Here is a 14,724-nt window from a genome sequence, read left to right as displayed (position 1 = left end):
AGAAAACAGAAAAACATTGTAATGTTCAGTTGTCAAGTCTGTCTGTAATGTGTCAAGTCTAGATCAGGAAATGTTTGTTGCCTAATATTGGAGAACAAGAACTTAAGCTTATCCATCTTTAAAGGGTCCTCAGAATGTTTAAGTTTCCCTAAGTGTACAATTCTGAAATTTCTGAAACCATGACTCAAGTGACCCAAAGCAACTTGTACTAAAACCTCTGACTAAGCACATGTTTGCGTTGTGGAGCCGTACATATTTTTACTTCTTGTCTTTACATTCAAGTCCACCAGTGTTACCTTAGACCACAACTTTGTTGGGTATGCAAAGAGACTGACATCAAGCAAATTTTACTGAATGTAACTAGATGCAGTCCATGTTTCATGACTTTTTATAGGTCCCATTCTTGTGTCAGTGTAAGAGACAAGGACATAACCGCAAACATTTTCTTTGTGAAGTCCAATACTCTACCAAAACGACTTCAGTGATGGACCAGGGTACATCTGGTTTGACTGGCAGGAACTAAAACCTGTCATGTTAATTATAGTAATACTGGGGTGAACATCACACAGCCTTAGCAAACAGTATAAACATTCACAGTGCCCTAAACAAGAAGGACCCAGTAAGTGATAATGCCAGATGTCAGTGAAGAAGAATGCACTTTACTCTGTCTACAAAGCAACAACTCAAACCTGTGGAGAGAAACTAGTTTAAGCTTTATTACTGATGTTTGTGGTTAACATTTGGCTACAGTGACATGGACATTGTGTGCAAGATATGTAGTAGAATATTTAAAAAAAAAAAGAAAAGAAAAACATATTTTCTATAATAATTCTCAGCAGACATGACCAAGATGTTGATTTTAGTAGTATAACTAACTTGGGTGTGGACCAGCAGAGCAGCTAATCCCCACACTGTTAACCACAGTAATGAATCCATTTTAGGATTTCTGTGCTCTCAGTGATTCCAGGCTGGGGAGTTGAGCCAGCCCATTGCGTGTATTTTGGCACAACCAGGAGTCTAGCAGCGGTTGTACTGCAAATTTCCTAAGCCTTCCTGGAAGGCTTCACATCTTTGTAGAATCCTGGATAGCTGATGTGCTGGCTTAATGGCACAGGACTTCAAAAACTGGTGTTTTTATATGTTTTTTTCTCTCACTTTCATGCCCTTCATGTGTTTACCTGACCTCTTTATTGTGTTTGGTAAGAATGTGCTGGCTGTGTAGAGAAATCTCCTGAACCTTCAACTATGAGGCCAAAGCAAATGCAGGTGAGGAAAAAATAAATAATAGGACCAATATATTGTGTGTCAAAGTCACCCTTTAATAATAACTCAAATTGACTTGTAAGTTTAAATCAGTGTAATAGCATTTGTCCTTTAAATGTTTACATGGAGAAAATTACACCTCTCACCAGCTTTTGATTTTTTAAAATAAATTGCTATTGATTATTTCTGTTTGGAAAAACATGACCATTGGGAAGCTCTGTGCTCACACAGAGATTGTGCTGAAAAAGCAAGAAAGCCAATCAACATGTTTTATGGACCCAAAAAGAGCAAAGGATTTCTCTCATCGACGTCAGATGGTCCCAGACACTGCCGCCCCAGTTAAAGGGTCCCACTGCACGTCAAAGGTTGTTGTTTGCGAAGGCTGACACTTAAAGCTCAGAACTTCTCAGATGCTCCCCTTCAGGATTGCTGATCTGTACCGAAGTGCTGGAATTCTATTTGAAGGTATGCACAGTGAGGACATCTACAGCTCAGAGCTGCCTCTTTGTCTCGGGAGATTGCAGGCTTCAGTTCAGAGGTATAAATCAAATTGCAGTTTTCACGTTCTTTTAAAATTTACTCTCTATACAGATATTTGTGAATAATTCAGCACAGTAGAGATTAGGAATATTGTGTTGAAGTAATTCAATAAATGCTTCTCTCCATTGCTACGTGCTTCTTTTATTCCAGATGTGAGGCATTTTAACGGCCTTAGAACATTCTATTCACATACAGTGAGTGGATTTGGTCTATATATTTCTCCAGATTTGAACAATAGTTATTTTGGATGCAAATCCTTAATGTGCATACAATATACAATAAGTGTATTATATTTTATGTGGTAACATATGCTCTTCATTTTTGGTATTTATGTTTGGGCTTACTACGGAATACATAAATGCATAAACGCAGAACGAATTTACTCAAGTTCCTATTGTGCTATCATTAGCCAAAAATAACTGTATCTGGAAAGTGACCCGAACCATCTTCATGTCATGAAGTAGGCCACCATAATTTATTTAACGAGAATTTTCATCAATTTCTAATGCATTATTCTCTTGTCCACTGCGGCCAGATCACAGAGACGCGCCATGCGTGTGACCTGTGCCCACTTGTACTTGGCTGCCATCTTGTGGGCGACACCGTGCATTCGAGTGGGCGAGGCTCAAACCAACGCTACCGATGTCGCTGGCGCCATCGCCTCTGACGCAGAGGCAGTATTGAGTCCACGGGGTAGGAGCAGCAGCAGCATGCTTCGCAGCCGGTGGAAGCGCTACATTTCCTCCCGGGACATGACAGCGTTGCTGGACTTCCACAATCGCGTGCGCTCCCAGGTCTTCCCGCCCGCTGCGAATATGGAATATATGGTAGCGTTAATTCTCATCATCAGTTCTAATTTGTTTTCAGAGTTGATGAGACGTCATATTATCACACATTATATATACACATTATTATATTATATTATTGTTATTATACTATAATATACACACATTGGGTTGCCGATATTGCAACTCAATACACACTCCAGTCACGATACAATTTTTTATGTATACTTTTATGGGCTCCTGGTTGTATTTATAATGCTGATGTGATACCACTCTGTAATGATATAATGCCACATAGTAAGTATTTATAGTAATAATGAGGGTAAAAAGGTTCTCCAGTTCCAAAGCTGGAGAACCTCAGCCCTGCCATAGGGTAATTGTGTTCCTCCCATATACATGCAGCCAACATCTATTAGGATACAATAATGGAAATCCTATTTATTTAAATTAAGAATTTGTTCTTTATTCTTTTCTCTTCGGAAAGATGTGGGATGAAAGGCTTGCTAAGTTAGCAGAGTCCTGGGCCTCCCATTGCTTTTGGGACCATGGGCCTCCCCAGGTCATGAAGTACATGGGCCAGAACCTGTCCATCAGCTCAGGAAGGTATTAAGGGCTTGTGGATAGCTGACACACTTGAAGCCATATGCTCTTCTCTACTTTTTATATCTCATATTGCAGCTTTCCATTTTGACTGGTATTGTCTTACCACATATCTTTAAGATTAACTTTCTTTGCACTCCTTTGGAAGACCTATCATGTGTTAGCTTCAAAAAACATTTCCTCCTCCTTTCAGGTACCGGTCTGTTATCGAGCTGGTGAGGTCATGGCATGACGAGAAGCAATCCTTCTCCTACCCCAACAGATGCAATGGTGCTGTCTGTTCCCACTATACACAGGTGTGGTTTTTAACAAAACCAAAGTAAAAAAGCTTAAAGACTAGTACCTGGTAAGATGACCTATTGTCTTAGCTAAATGAACAAGGTTTTTATAATTCCCATGTTTATTATCTTCGTGCATGGCATTGGTATTTATGTTCAATTGCTGTATATTAAAATATGAATACTGTTCATTGTGGGTGTACAGATGGTGTGGGCTAGCACCAGTAGGATTGGGTGTGCCATCAACAGGTGTTCAAACATGAATGTGTTTGGCAGTATGTGGAAGGAAGCCATCTTGTTGGTCTGCAACTACTCTATCAAGTAAGTCCTGATTATATACTTTTACACTAAATGGAACCAATCCAAGTTTAAGTAACAACATAATTTATAGATCATCTCAGCAATTTTAAGTAGTAAGTGATAATGGGATTACTGTGAATATGTTGTTGTTGCAGGGGCAACTGGTTGGGAGAAACTCCATATAAGTTGGGGAAGCCATGCTCATCTTGTCCTTCTATTTATGGAGGATCATGTAACAAGAATCAGTGCTCGATGCCAAAACCCAGGAAGAAGCTCAAGAGGTTTTAACAACAATAACAATGACTGAAGGTTATTATGAATCATTTATGAATTATGACTGAAGAAGGAACTTCAAAGCACATTATTTTTAATCTTGTACCACTAACAATTCAGACTGTCTTGCAGTGTGAAATGCTATGGCGTTCCTGCCCTTCATACATATTTTTTGCTACAGCTGAAGTAACTAGCAAAAAAAAAAGTGAGGAAATGCATAATTAAATGGTCACCCATCAACACTTTGTTTAACTGGTCAAGTCACAGGCTAAATTAGTCTTTACTCCTTGTTGTTTCTTGTCTGATTCCTGAATTGTTTACAGTTTTCTGTATGTTTGCCAATGGGCAATGTAGTTAGGTTAATGTTGAGTTAGCAAACTTTTATTGCTTATGTGCACCCAATAAATTTTCTTTGGAATGGATTTGTGCACTGTTCTATAGTATCTAAATCACTATATTTATGAGATGTGCGATGGAAGAACAAATGTCAAGATGAGTATAACTGATGTATAACTTCTCTATGGATATAACATTAAAACATATAAAAACACAAAGTATAAAAAACCTAAAGTATAAACTGTAAAAACACATAATAAAATCAACAGTGTCAAAACAACAGTTATAGTGTCAAATTCATCCTTAGGTTTAGGCAAATTAGGTTCAACAAAGTACTCAGAAAAATCACATACTAATTGCAAGTAAAGTAACTGAAAAGCAATTAACAATGACTAATCTCTGCGATTAGTCAAATTAATTAATATTAATTGTATTATTAATGTTATTAATATTTCTGGACTACTTCCAGTTTCCAAATGTGGCCCAAGTTTTTTGGAGTTACAGATGCTCCCCTTTTGTATTTGTTTTTCAAATGTGGTCTATCTGAACTAGTATTATTGCATCAGTGGACAATTTACTTACAATTGGTTACATAGATGTTTTGATTCCAGTAGGCTTGTTAAAATTAAGTAAACAACAACAAAAAAAAATCAAGATTAAATTATACAACACACACATAGAGAAAAAAATACATACTGACTGATTGAGTCACATTTCATGATATAGGGTACTACTCCACACTGATAACAATCCTTGTTGGGGGGCATCCCACAGTGTGGTGAAGTCAGAGTTTTGGTCAGGAAGGCTGATCCTGCGCCTACTGTTAGGAAAATAATGAAAACAGCTTGGTATCATGCCCTTAAGGCTTCTATTCATCCAGCATGGTCAATTCTGCTATGAACTAACAGCAAATTGGTATATAAAACCATAAACTGCAAGACAAAGTAAGACCAAGTTTAGAGCTTATTGCCTTGTCAGAAGTGTAATATTGTGTAATGTGGATAAACAAAAACACCATACACTGGTACTGGACATTTTAAAACCTTATATAGTAAAAGCTTTTCTTTAGAACACCATACTTGTTCATTTTGGGTATAGTAGATCAGATTATGAATAAGTCTTTGTTAAAACAAAAGAAGAACATTTCACATTTCACTCTGTCATTAATCACTTGATATGACAGTATGAGAAGACAGTATGTGTGGAGTTTTGTGACAACTAATTTCCCATGAGCACAATCAAAAGTGAAAACTACTGTGCTGTTGTGTAATTCTATGCCTTTAGCTGAGTCCATCATTTTATAGCCATGGGAACAGCTGTTCCTGCTGGAAACTCATACAGGACAGCTACTGTATCATTTTCCACAGGTTCAATGCAGTCCTTTGTACTGGTCTGATTTCCTCATATTTCTATACTTGTTTATGACCGGATCCATTAAAATGTAGCATATGTTTTCTTCCACTGTGATCCATATTGTAAATATAATAACTCAAATGAAAAGGTACTGTTCTGCCACCTCAAAGTAAATCTTTTTCATTTTTCCCTCCTGACTAATTGAGTCAGTCTTTCTTTTTCTGCATTCTTCATTGTGAGACAACCTATAAAGAAAGACGCAGACCTTGAAAAATGGGGTGAAATTATAATAAATTGCCTGTTTGAGTTTCTATCATCCTGTTGCCATGGCTACAGCTGTCATATGGATTGGTCTCTATATGAGCTTGGTTACTGTTTAACTTCCCCACCCACATTTGCCCAGATTAGGAAAATCAATAAGATAACAGGAGTACCGGCCTTAGCCAGCGCCAACAACGCCTTCCTCTGAAACACAGAAAGCTGCACCAAACTTTTACATCTCTCTCTAAAAATTTACACACGTTCAGTGGAAAGGGTGACCAACATCTGGCTGTGCTGAACAGAAGAAAAGGAATGGTCAATGTTAACACTCAGGTCAGCACTAATATGGAGCTTCCGTATGGTGAGTACACACACTAGTTCCCTCTCTTTCTCTCTCTCTCTCTCTCTCTCTCTCTCTCTCTCTCTCTCTCTCTCTCTCTCTCTCTCTCTCTCCGTCTCCGTCTTTCTTTCTTTGTTCTCTCCTGTCCTTCTGCGTACAGCTTAGACAAGGTGCTGGTGGATTTGTGAAAGGGCCCAGATATTTAGCTACAGGTTTCAGGTGGCTGATGTGGATGTGCTGTTCTGTGGGATTTTCATTTCATTCAGGACAAAAACTGCCATTGATAGGTTTGTGAGGTTTTTGTGCAAGCTGTAGTTTAGGAGGTGGGGCAAAGTCATGATGGCTGGTATCCACTTGTAGCAGGTAAATGATGCAGACTCCCTGGGAGAACTTCCTCTTTTATGAGAGGGCTGGACATAATGCAACAAATGATTTTAAGGAAAATAATAGTGAATATAGTAGATAATAGTTATTTAAAAGTAAAAATTGAGAAATAAATACTCTGAGCTAACATGTACTCACATAGATGCACCACATTTTTATTGTAAGAACAAATGCAAGAAGAAAATAACTTTATTGTTCTAGGAGTCTTTTTGTCAAGGAAAACTTGACTAAACTTCTAGATTATCATTACGACTTCAAATTATTATCATTCTGTTTCAGAAAAGCACAAAGAGAAGCAGTGTTATAGTTATAAATGATATGTCTGGCATCAAAATGTTTAAAGGGTTTACTTTGAAAGTAATAAATGTTGCTTTGCATTCTAAATTATTCCTGCATAACACACTGGCCCTCTATGCTTGACATCACAAAGCACAATGTTCTGGTGACACCACTGTTGTACTTATATAGTACTTGTGTGACTCTTGCTTCTTACTTAGCAGTTATCATATCATGTTGTGCGACTGAAAAACCTTTTTGTTTAAATCTTAAAATAAGCTTTAAAATGCTTTTTAAAGAGTTTCTGGACTATTCAAATAGTGTACACTTTATGAGACAGTTATGGCAATATGACCACACAGGTCATCGGTTGTTTGAGTTCTTTGAGTTGTCTTTATTTACCTGTATATGTTTGCTGGAAGGATGTTAGGTAATAATTGTAGCATTAATGTTTTAGTTGAATGCTCTTGGCAGCCATGATGCTTAAGCCTCTTTCTGCCCTAGATCAACTTGAGGAATTGTAGTGTTTTATTTCCTTTGAAAACAAAGAATGCTTCAAATCACTGTCAGGCCAAGCTTGCTGTGACATTTTGCAAACTCTCATAATAGCCATAATAAAACTGAATATACATTATAAGTTACAGCAGAACACATTGGTTCCCTTCTATATATATGCATAGAGCATTCTGCAAATACAACTCTTCAAACTTCACAGTCAACACCAATGCATCAATCTTTGTTTTTGCTGATCTGGATATCATGGAGATTTTTGTAGGTTATATGCATAATGTCAAGTACAGAATGCAGATATTTATAGAGTCTCATAGAAAACAATCCTGTGATACAGTCTCAGTTAGTGTGAAAAAGGACGGGAAAAAAAGAAAAATACAGTGTGGTTTTCCAACTTCCACAAGAGGCCTGTAGTGAGAATCAGCTTGGGCTAATTACACAGCCATTAGAACAAAGACAAAGAGCTTTCCTGCAAAGGTAGTAGTAAAAGTAAACACAACAAGAGCAGTAAACAGCTCTGAAACGAGAAGCTTTGTTTGCTCTGTAGGCCAAATGATTCCATAGAGGACACCCAACAGCTGAGAGGGCTCACCCCTGCAACATGGACATAAAGGCACAGGAACGCTTCTTAAAGTGAATCAGGCTGTCTTCTCAGCTTTGGGAGTATTTGTTCCTGATCAACAAGGTCGCTTTAAAAATAAAATGGCTGTCTTTGTCCTTCTGAAGTAAGGGGGATGTGAAGGCATTTCCTGCTGTGATACCTCACTTGAGTGTCAGTCTGGCCTTGGAGTCAATGCAGAGCAGGGTAGCAACGGTGAAGTCTGATTTTCCGCGATTCTTCTGCCAGGGCACTTACCTTCCTCCTTTTAGGAGATCTGAATGGTGTATGGCACACACATGACATGTTTATAGTTTTACATTATACTATTTTACATTATAGTGTTATGTTTTACATGAACCACAGAAAAGGTAAGATAATGCAGGTATACTAATGCAGAGTGACTGTAGTCCCTCAAACGTTTGCTCACATCTAATTTTCTAAAAAAAAAAAGTTTCCTACAAACATCTAATTTTAAAATAAAGAAAATAAAATGTTTATCAGATGGATATTCTAAACATTGCAATTTACCTATATCCATTTTTTCTTAAAAGGGCAGCCCAGTGTAATTTTGATTGGCAAAAAAACATGATAGAATACATATGTAGAGAAATGTGGAGTAGATGTGGTGACGTTATGGCCATGATTTCTTTTATCAGTGGCATCTTGATAATAAATGTAACTTGATGCCACACATTATCATTCACATCATCTGCACTCATTCAGTTTTTTCTTTCTCTATTATGTAATAGAACACGATATAATTTTTGTTCTCCTGTACAATTTCAAAAGATGACTCCATACTCAACAAAGAGGTAAACTTACACATCACAGATATGTCTGCCAACGGCTAGCCTGGTACCGTAACTCCAAGGAAACGGAGGTGTGCAATGGGGAATTATCCATGTGGTTGACACTGTTAGACTGTGAATGCATGCCTCCAATCAAATCTCATTGTGACAAGCATTAAAGGATTAGGTTAGCTGCCAATCAGTGTGTACACTGCAAAGAGGTAGCAGCTCTCCCACACCAACATCCATACCAGGAGCTCAAATGGGCAGACTGTTACATGAAGGAGGCTGAGGAGCCTGAAACTGGCCTGCCAGAGCTCAGGATGTATGGGGAAGATGGCGTTGGTTACCTCAGCACTGCTCCAGGTACTGGTCTGCTAGAATTAGCACACATTTACATACTACAAATCGAGCGACACAATTGTACCATTTTACTAACTATTGGAAAATGGTGAGGTGTTTGCTTACTCGCATGAAAATGATGAAGCGATGAAAAAACGATGAACAAATTGAACAATGAATGTTGTGCCATGTGCTACCACAAGCTACTAAACTCTGAGGGGGAAGTTTGGTACTAAACTAAAATTTATTTCTGTGAGAAAGTGTTTCAAATTGCATATACAAAGTGTTCCAAAATCAGGAAGAGTTCAGTTTCTATATGTCACTTTCAAATGAAAAACATCTCAAATTCACTGCCATTATAGCTTTCTATATCTATTCAGTGTATGAGTGTTTTGAATATAACTTTCTGAAACACTGAGAGAAGGTATAGAGCACCTGTCTTTCTGTGTCAGATTCAAAATACAGGAAGAACTCCTTTCATTTTAGATTTTCTGTACTGTGAGAAAGAATTTTATCCTCTCCACCTATACAATGAAATAATGCTGAAGCCATTGTTTAAACCTTTGCTCATTGTGCTTCTTCACTTTTTTGGAAGGTACAGATTTATGTTGATTCAGGACACAATTCATAGTCACAATGAACTAACATAGCCTCTCTGTGTTAGGAAAAAACACCTGTTGACCCATTAACAGTAAAGTGTCCACATACCACAGTTTCTGCTCCATCATTTTAGGTTTTAAATTGTACTGGATTTTTCTTGTTTATCTGGTGGATGGACTATTTGGACACACACACACACACACACACACACACACACACACACATACATATATATATATATATATATATATATATATATATATATATATATATATATATATATATATATATATATATATATATATATATATAGAGAGAGAGAGAGAGACAGAGAGAGAGAGAGAGAGAGAGAGAGTGTAAGGTTCTAATTTGCCACATGGTGGAGCTGCTCTACACAAGAAAAGATGACAGAATTGTAAATTATAAATTCCTAGCCAACACAATCACAATATTTACTGTTTTCAGGGAATTTTATATGGTCTAATGGTTTACCAAACAAACAAATATCCAGAAAAAAGGCAGTGAAAGGTTCATTTTTAAGACTTTGGTTACATAATTTGATCAGGAAGCTGATAACTTTCCATCCTGTGTTTAGACGGCATTTGGATTATTTTTATAACAATAAATTCTTTGATACACACTGGTTGTGTATGAAGCAAGACTTTTTAGCTTTTCCATTCCATAATTGCTTTGTAGCACTGTTTTTGTAGGCACCATTTGCTGAGTAATTCTAAAGGGTAACAATATTAAGACATATTTTTAAATGTTTGGAAAGAGTTTGGAAAATATTTATAAAGATCATCTAGAGCTGGATCAGTTATGCTAATATTTAGAAAAGACAATTCGGAGATTAACATGATATGACAAAAAATAATAGATTTACATTTTCATTTTTGAGTACAGGTTCACTGAAACAACCATATTTTTAGATTTTCTGATGCAAAGGTTATTGTTTCAGTGATGACTAAAAGGCATGATTAGTGTCCTCTCTGTATCTCAGAGTCAGCAAAGTGGGGCCCACAGTCAGACCCGAAATCTCAGCAAAACAACGGTTAATCATTGAAAGGACCTTATCGGAGACCATGATTGATTTACGAAGAGCATTGCGCTAAATGTTTATTGATGCCATTTTTTACTTATGTCATATTCAGACATCCTCTTAAGTGTTTATCCTTTCATGAAAAAAGAAGATTGATTCTGTTCAAATTTCAGTGACATTAAAAATGTTACATCAGTTATTTCTCAGTGAAAATATCTTAAGGAAAATATTACATTTTTTGATTATGTGATTAAAATCAAGAGCAATTATATGAATGGGAGAGAACGTAAATTTGGACATTGTTCTGATGAAGAAAATCTAAGATGAAATCAGTGCAGTCATGGTGCAGACAAGCCATGGAAGATCCTGCCAATGTCATTTGACCTTTTTCCCCCCGCAAATGTCTTTATTACCCAGCAATGTTGAGGTTTAAACAGAAATACTTTATGGGGACTGTGCAATATTAGGTGATAGAGGTTTATGATTACCCAGACTCCAAATAGTAAGATGGGTGAGGACTTTGGAAACTTCACAGATTATGTCCTTGTTAATGGTTATGGAAGAGCCTAGATCTGTCTTGGAAGCTCTATTGGGAATCAGCATAGCAAAATATTCTAAAAACATGCAGCACAAACACCAGTGATAAAGTGGACAAAAACTGCTGCTTCATACTTGCACATCGGTTCCAATCGCTTAGGTCTCAAATAAGACAAGTCATATAAATAATACATTTATCTAAATATTTGAATGTTGGTTTATTTTTGTCAGAGAATGTACACCAGAAGGTTTGAAATCGCAGTTGCATGAGTATAGTACAAAAATATAAGAAAGCCTATAAGTAGAAAAACCCAGAGCAGGACTTAGGTAGAATATTAGCTAGTCACATAAAATAGCTGAAATTATGTCCCACTATGAATTACATTAGTAAATTTTCTTCAACATCATTAAGTCTTACCAACACTTCAGATGGAATAACTCAAGCAAAGAAGCCTCATTTTGCTTGTCCAAGCTGTCAAACAGTAGCCAAATAAAATGATTCTGAATTGATATCAGTGAAGTGCACTTTTTCTTCTTGCACTTATATCTTTTGCTCAGTGCACAGAATGCTCTGATTCATCTTATCGACTAAAATCAGTTGACTGAAAGGTTTTTCTTCCAACAAACCCAAAGCCAGACAACAAAATCAGCTAAGGGATGGGATTAGGCAGTTCATGCTTATCTGTGACTCCTATAATGACCCAAACACTCCACAATTTAGTCTCTCTTCTTTGCTTCACCACCATTGATTTAATTTCAGAAGGCCTCTCGAAAGTAGGACTGCTTTAAAGAGGAGGGGCATAGATCACGTTTATCAGTTCTCATTGTACACACAAAGATATGAAAGATTTATCTCACTAAATTTAGATTTTTGCAAATCTCATAAAACAGCAGTAACCGCAAAAAACCTAAATAATGTTAAAAGTATATATTTTCCATACAAATAGGAGAACGCATTCTACCCCCACAGCCAATTTTCAAGGGGTTTGCACAAGCTGTGTGGTTTGCAGATAGCAATCTGTTGACAAGGTCTTCCATGTCACTTTGCTACGTACCTGTGCCATCTACCCCAGTCAGTCCACACAGCCTGTTCTACTGGCCTCAGATGTGCTGTAGGAAGTATACTACCACTCACCCTCCCTCAATCCTATCAAGGCAGCTGAGCATCACAAAATCATTTTTTTCTGTGCCAATTTGGCCAAAATCAAAAGAGACAGGGAAACAAATATATTCCCAAAGTTATTCCACAGGTATTCCAAGAATGTGTTATTATTCCATGTGGGTTGGAGTATGAGAGTGCTGGTCATTTAGCTCGCGTCACTACCACTGCATCCCATTTGGTCAGGCAGTGGAAATGAAAAAGACTCATTCAAGAGAAGGTACAAATAGGCAGCAGTTACAAATGGAGTTTGGTCAGTGGTCGGAGATCTCTATTGTGAAGATAGACAGGACTTTGTTCACAAACTGGAGTTTGAAGTTTCAGAGAGGGGGAAACAGGCAGTGGAATTACATCAGCCCTGAGCAGTCCTTTGACTTTTAGCCCCAGGCGGCATAGGTGACTGATTATAGGACTCGGACATGACATGGCAGCCTTACATCAGATGCAGGAGACAATCAAGGAAGGATAGAGGATCCTCTCCCATGTCATCCATAAACAGATTCAAAGTTCATAGCTCATGCTGTAAATGCATGTAAGCATCTAGTTGCACATGACAGAAAATGTCTCACTCTTCCTTGTGACTGGTGTTGTAGCTTGATGTAGTAATTCCATAGTTCCTGGTCACATTAGTCTACATTGACATAAACACTGATTTTGATCAGGTACTGAGAAATTTGTTGAAAGCTTTTCACCCTTATTTGAGGCATTTGATCCCTGAAAGACAACGTGTTTCAATCTGAACACCTTTAATGGCATCAGAAGTTTTCTCAGAACTGTGATTTACAATCCTGTCAGTGAGTGACAGTGACGTTATCATTAAAGAATGAGGTAGGAGATTCACATCAGTTACTCACAATCATTAAAGGGTCTGGGTCTTCAGTATTGATTAAAAAGCTGAATGAAAATGCAAGACATTGCTTGAGTAATAGATTAATTTATGAATGAGTGCCAGTTCGTCTGTTAATCGGGAAGCCTTTTAGTGGATGGGCTATTAAAGGCAGCCAGTTGGGCTTATCTGAATGTATCTAACAAGAGTGTGGTTGTGAAACACTACAGAACAAATGCACGTATTGATTTATTTTTATGTCTAAATAAGCAGTGTATCCACTGTGAGAAAGATATATTCACAGTAATTAACTAATGTCCAGTGAAATATTAAATAAATGGTTTAATATTATTCCTTTCAAGCCTGAGTCCTGATTTAAGTTAATGTTAGTGCAGCAACATTCACTTCACAATATAAGTAATAGCCACAGCTGGGAGTAGTGCAGGCTGCCAGTAATTTAACAATTGTCTTAATAAAAAATAACAGAGTGAAGCTTGCACTCAGTAAAGTATAGCAACATGTATGTCTAACCTGCTCTCTGTTGCTAAAGCAGCTCCTTTTCAACTATTCCTGGTTACAAACTACACAAATACACAGGGCTGTAGCAAACTGATTAGACAAACTGATTAGAGTTAAACTAGTTGGTTAGTTTGTGAAGAAACCTTTCCCATGTCAGGAGTATAATGATCTTGTGTAATTCTTTTGAATCTGACTGCTTGAAACACTCTGACTTTGCATGTGAGGGAGAGAGTCATAACCTTGCGGATTAAGTTTTATTGAGCCATCCAGGGCCACAGTGAGGAGATCACAGAGCCATGAAGATCTGAGTTATGATAAAGATTTTAATGGTAAGGGAGATAAGATTTGCAGTGTGTGAGTCACTCCTCCCTCAGTGATTCTTTGCATTATTATTACTCCCTAGGTTAATTGTTGGTGTGGTTAGGACAAATCTTTTAAGCAAACAAGATGATGTGTAAGAAAAGGATATGTTTAGGCTGACACAAACATCTAGGACAAGCTGGCCAAATATGTGAATGAACAATATTTGAGATATAGATAGAAATGATTAAATTCCTCAAATAACTTTTTACAATTTTAAAACACTGTCCTGTTGTCAGTTTAGGGCTTCTGAACAAAATCTCCACCTCGACCTGTAAAAAACCATTGCTGTTAATCTAAGGTCCCAAATGTGAAACATCAATTGCAGGTATAAATATTAAGTAACATTTTGTAAGAAAATGCTGAAAGTTGCAGATTTGGTACTAATGTGATCATTAAAATTCTGACAACAGTTGTTTTTTTTCCTAGTACAAACAAAAAACCCATAAAAACG

At 37.2% G+C, this 14,724-nt stretch overlaps 1 protein-coding gene across 2 annotated transcripts; it reads left to right on the top strand.

Moving 5' to 3' along the window:
- The first annotated feature begins 1,621 nt into the window (after positions 1 to 1,621).
- r3hdml (R3H domain containing-like) lies at positions 1,622 to 4,461 on the top strand. 2 transcript variants are annotated; one of them, XM_027016506.2, is made up of 7 exons: positions 1,622 to 1,801; positions 1,954 to 1,997; positions 2,339 to 2,630; positions 3,073 to 3,191; positions 3,382 to 3,484; positions 3,672 to 3,787; positions 3,922 to 4,461. In XM_027016506.2, exons 3-7 carry the CDS (start codon positions 2,355 to 2,357, stop codon positions 4,052 to 4,054), a joined length of 747 nt encoding a protein of 248 aa, XP_026872307.1. In that variant the 5' UTR covers positions 1,622 to 1,801; positions 1,954 to 1,997; positions 2,339 to 2,354; the 3' UTR covers positions 4,055 to 4,461. The 2 variants fall into 2 exon arrangements, with proteins under 2 accessions (XP_026872307.1, XP_026872308.1); XM_027016507.2 differs by lacking the exon at positions 1,954 to 1,997 and having other exon boundaries at positions 1,622 to 1,728.
- Positions 4,462 to 14,724: the final 10,263 nt, after the last annotated feature.

This window comes from Electrophorus electricus, chromosome 22, assembly GCF_013358815.1.
Source record: "Electrophorus electricus isolate fEleEle1 chromosome 22, fEleEle1.pri, whole genome shotgun sequence".
NCBI lineage: Eukaryota > Metazoa > Chordata > Actinopteri > Gymnotiformes > Gymnotidae > Electrophorus > Electrophorus electricus.
Note: the sequence above shows the minus strand (reverse complement) of the source record. Positions and strands in the feature narration are given on the sequence as shown.

What these genes read in the sequence shown, in the direction of transcription:
- r3hdml (XM_027016507.2), top strand. Translation starts at nt 2,355, where the DNA reads ATGCGTGTGACCTGTGCCCACTTGTACTTGGCTGCCATCTTGTGGGCG. An exon ending in CTGCGAATATGGAATATATG is followed by an intron (nt 2,631 to 3,072) that starts GTAGCGTTAATT and finishes CTCTTCGGAAAG; the next exon opens with ATGTGGGATGAAAGGCTTGC. An exon ending in GTCTGCAACTACTCTATCAA is followed by an intron (nt 3,788 to 3,921) that starts GTAAGTCCTGAT and finishes TTGTTGTTGCAG; the next exon opens with GGGCAACTGGTTGGGAGAAA.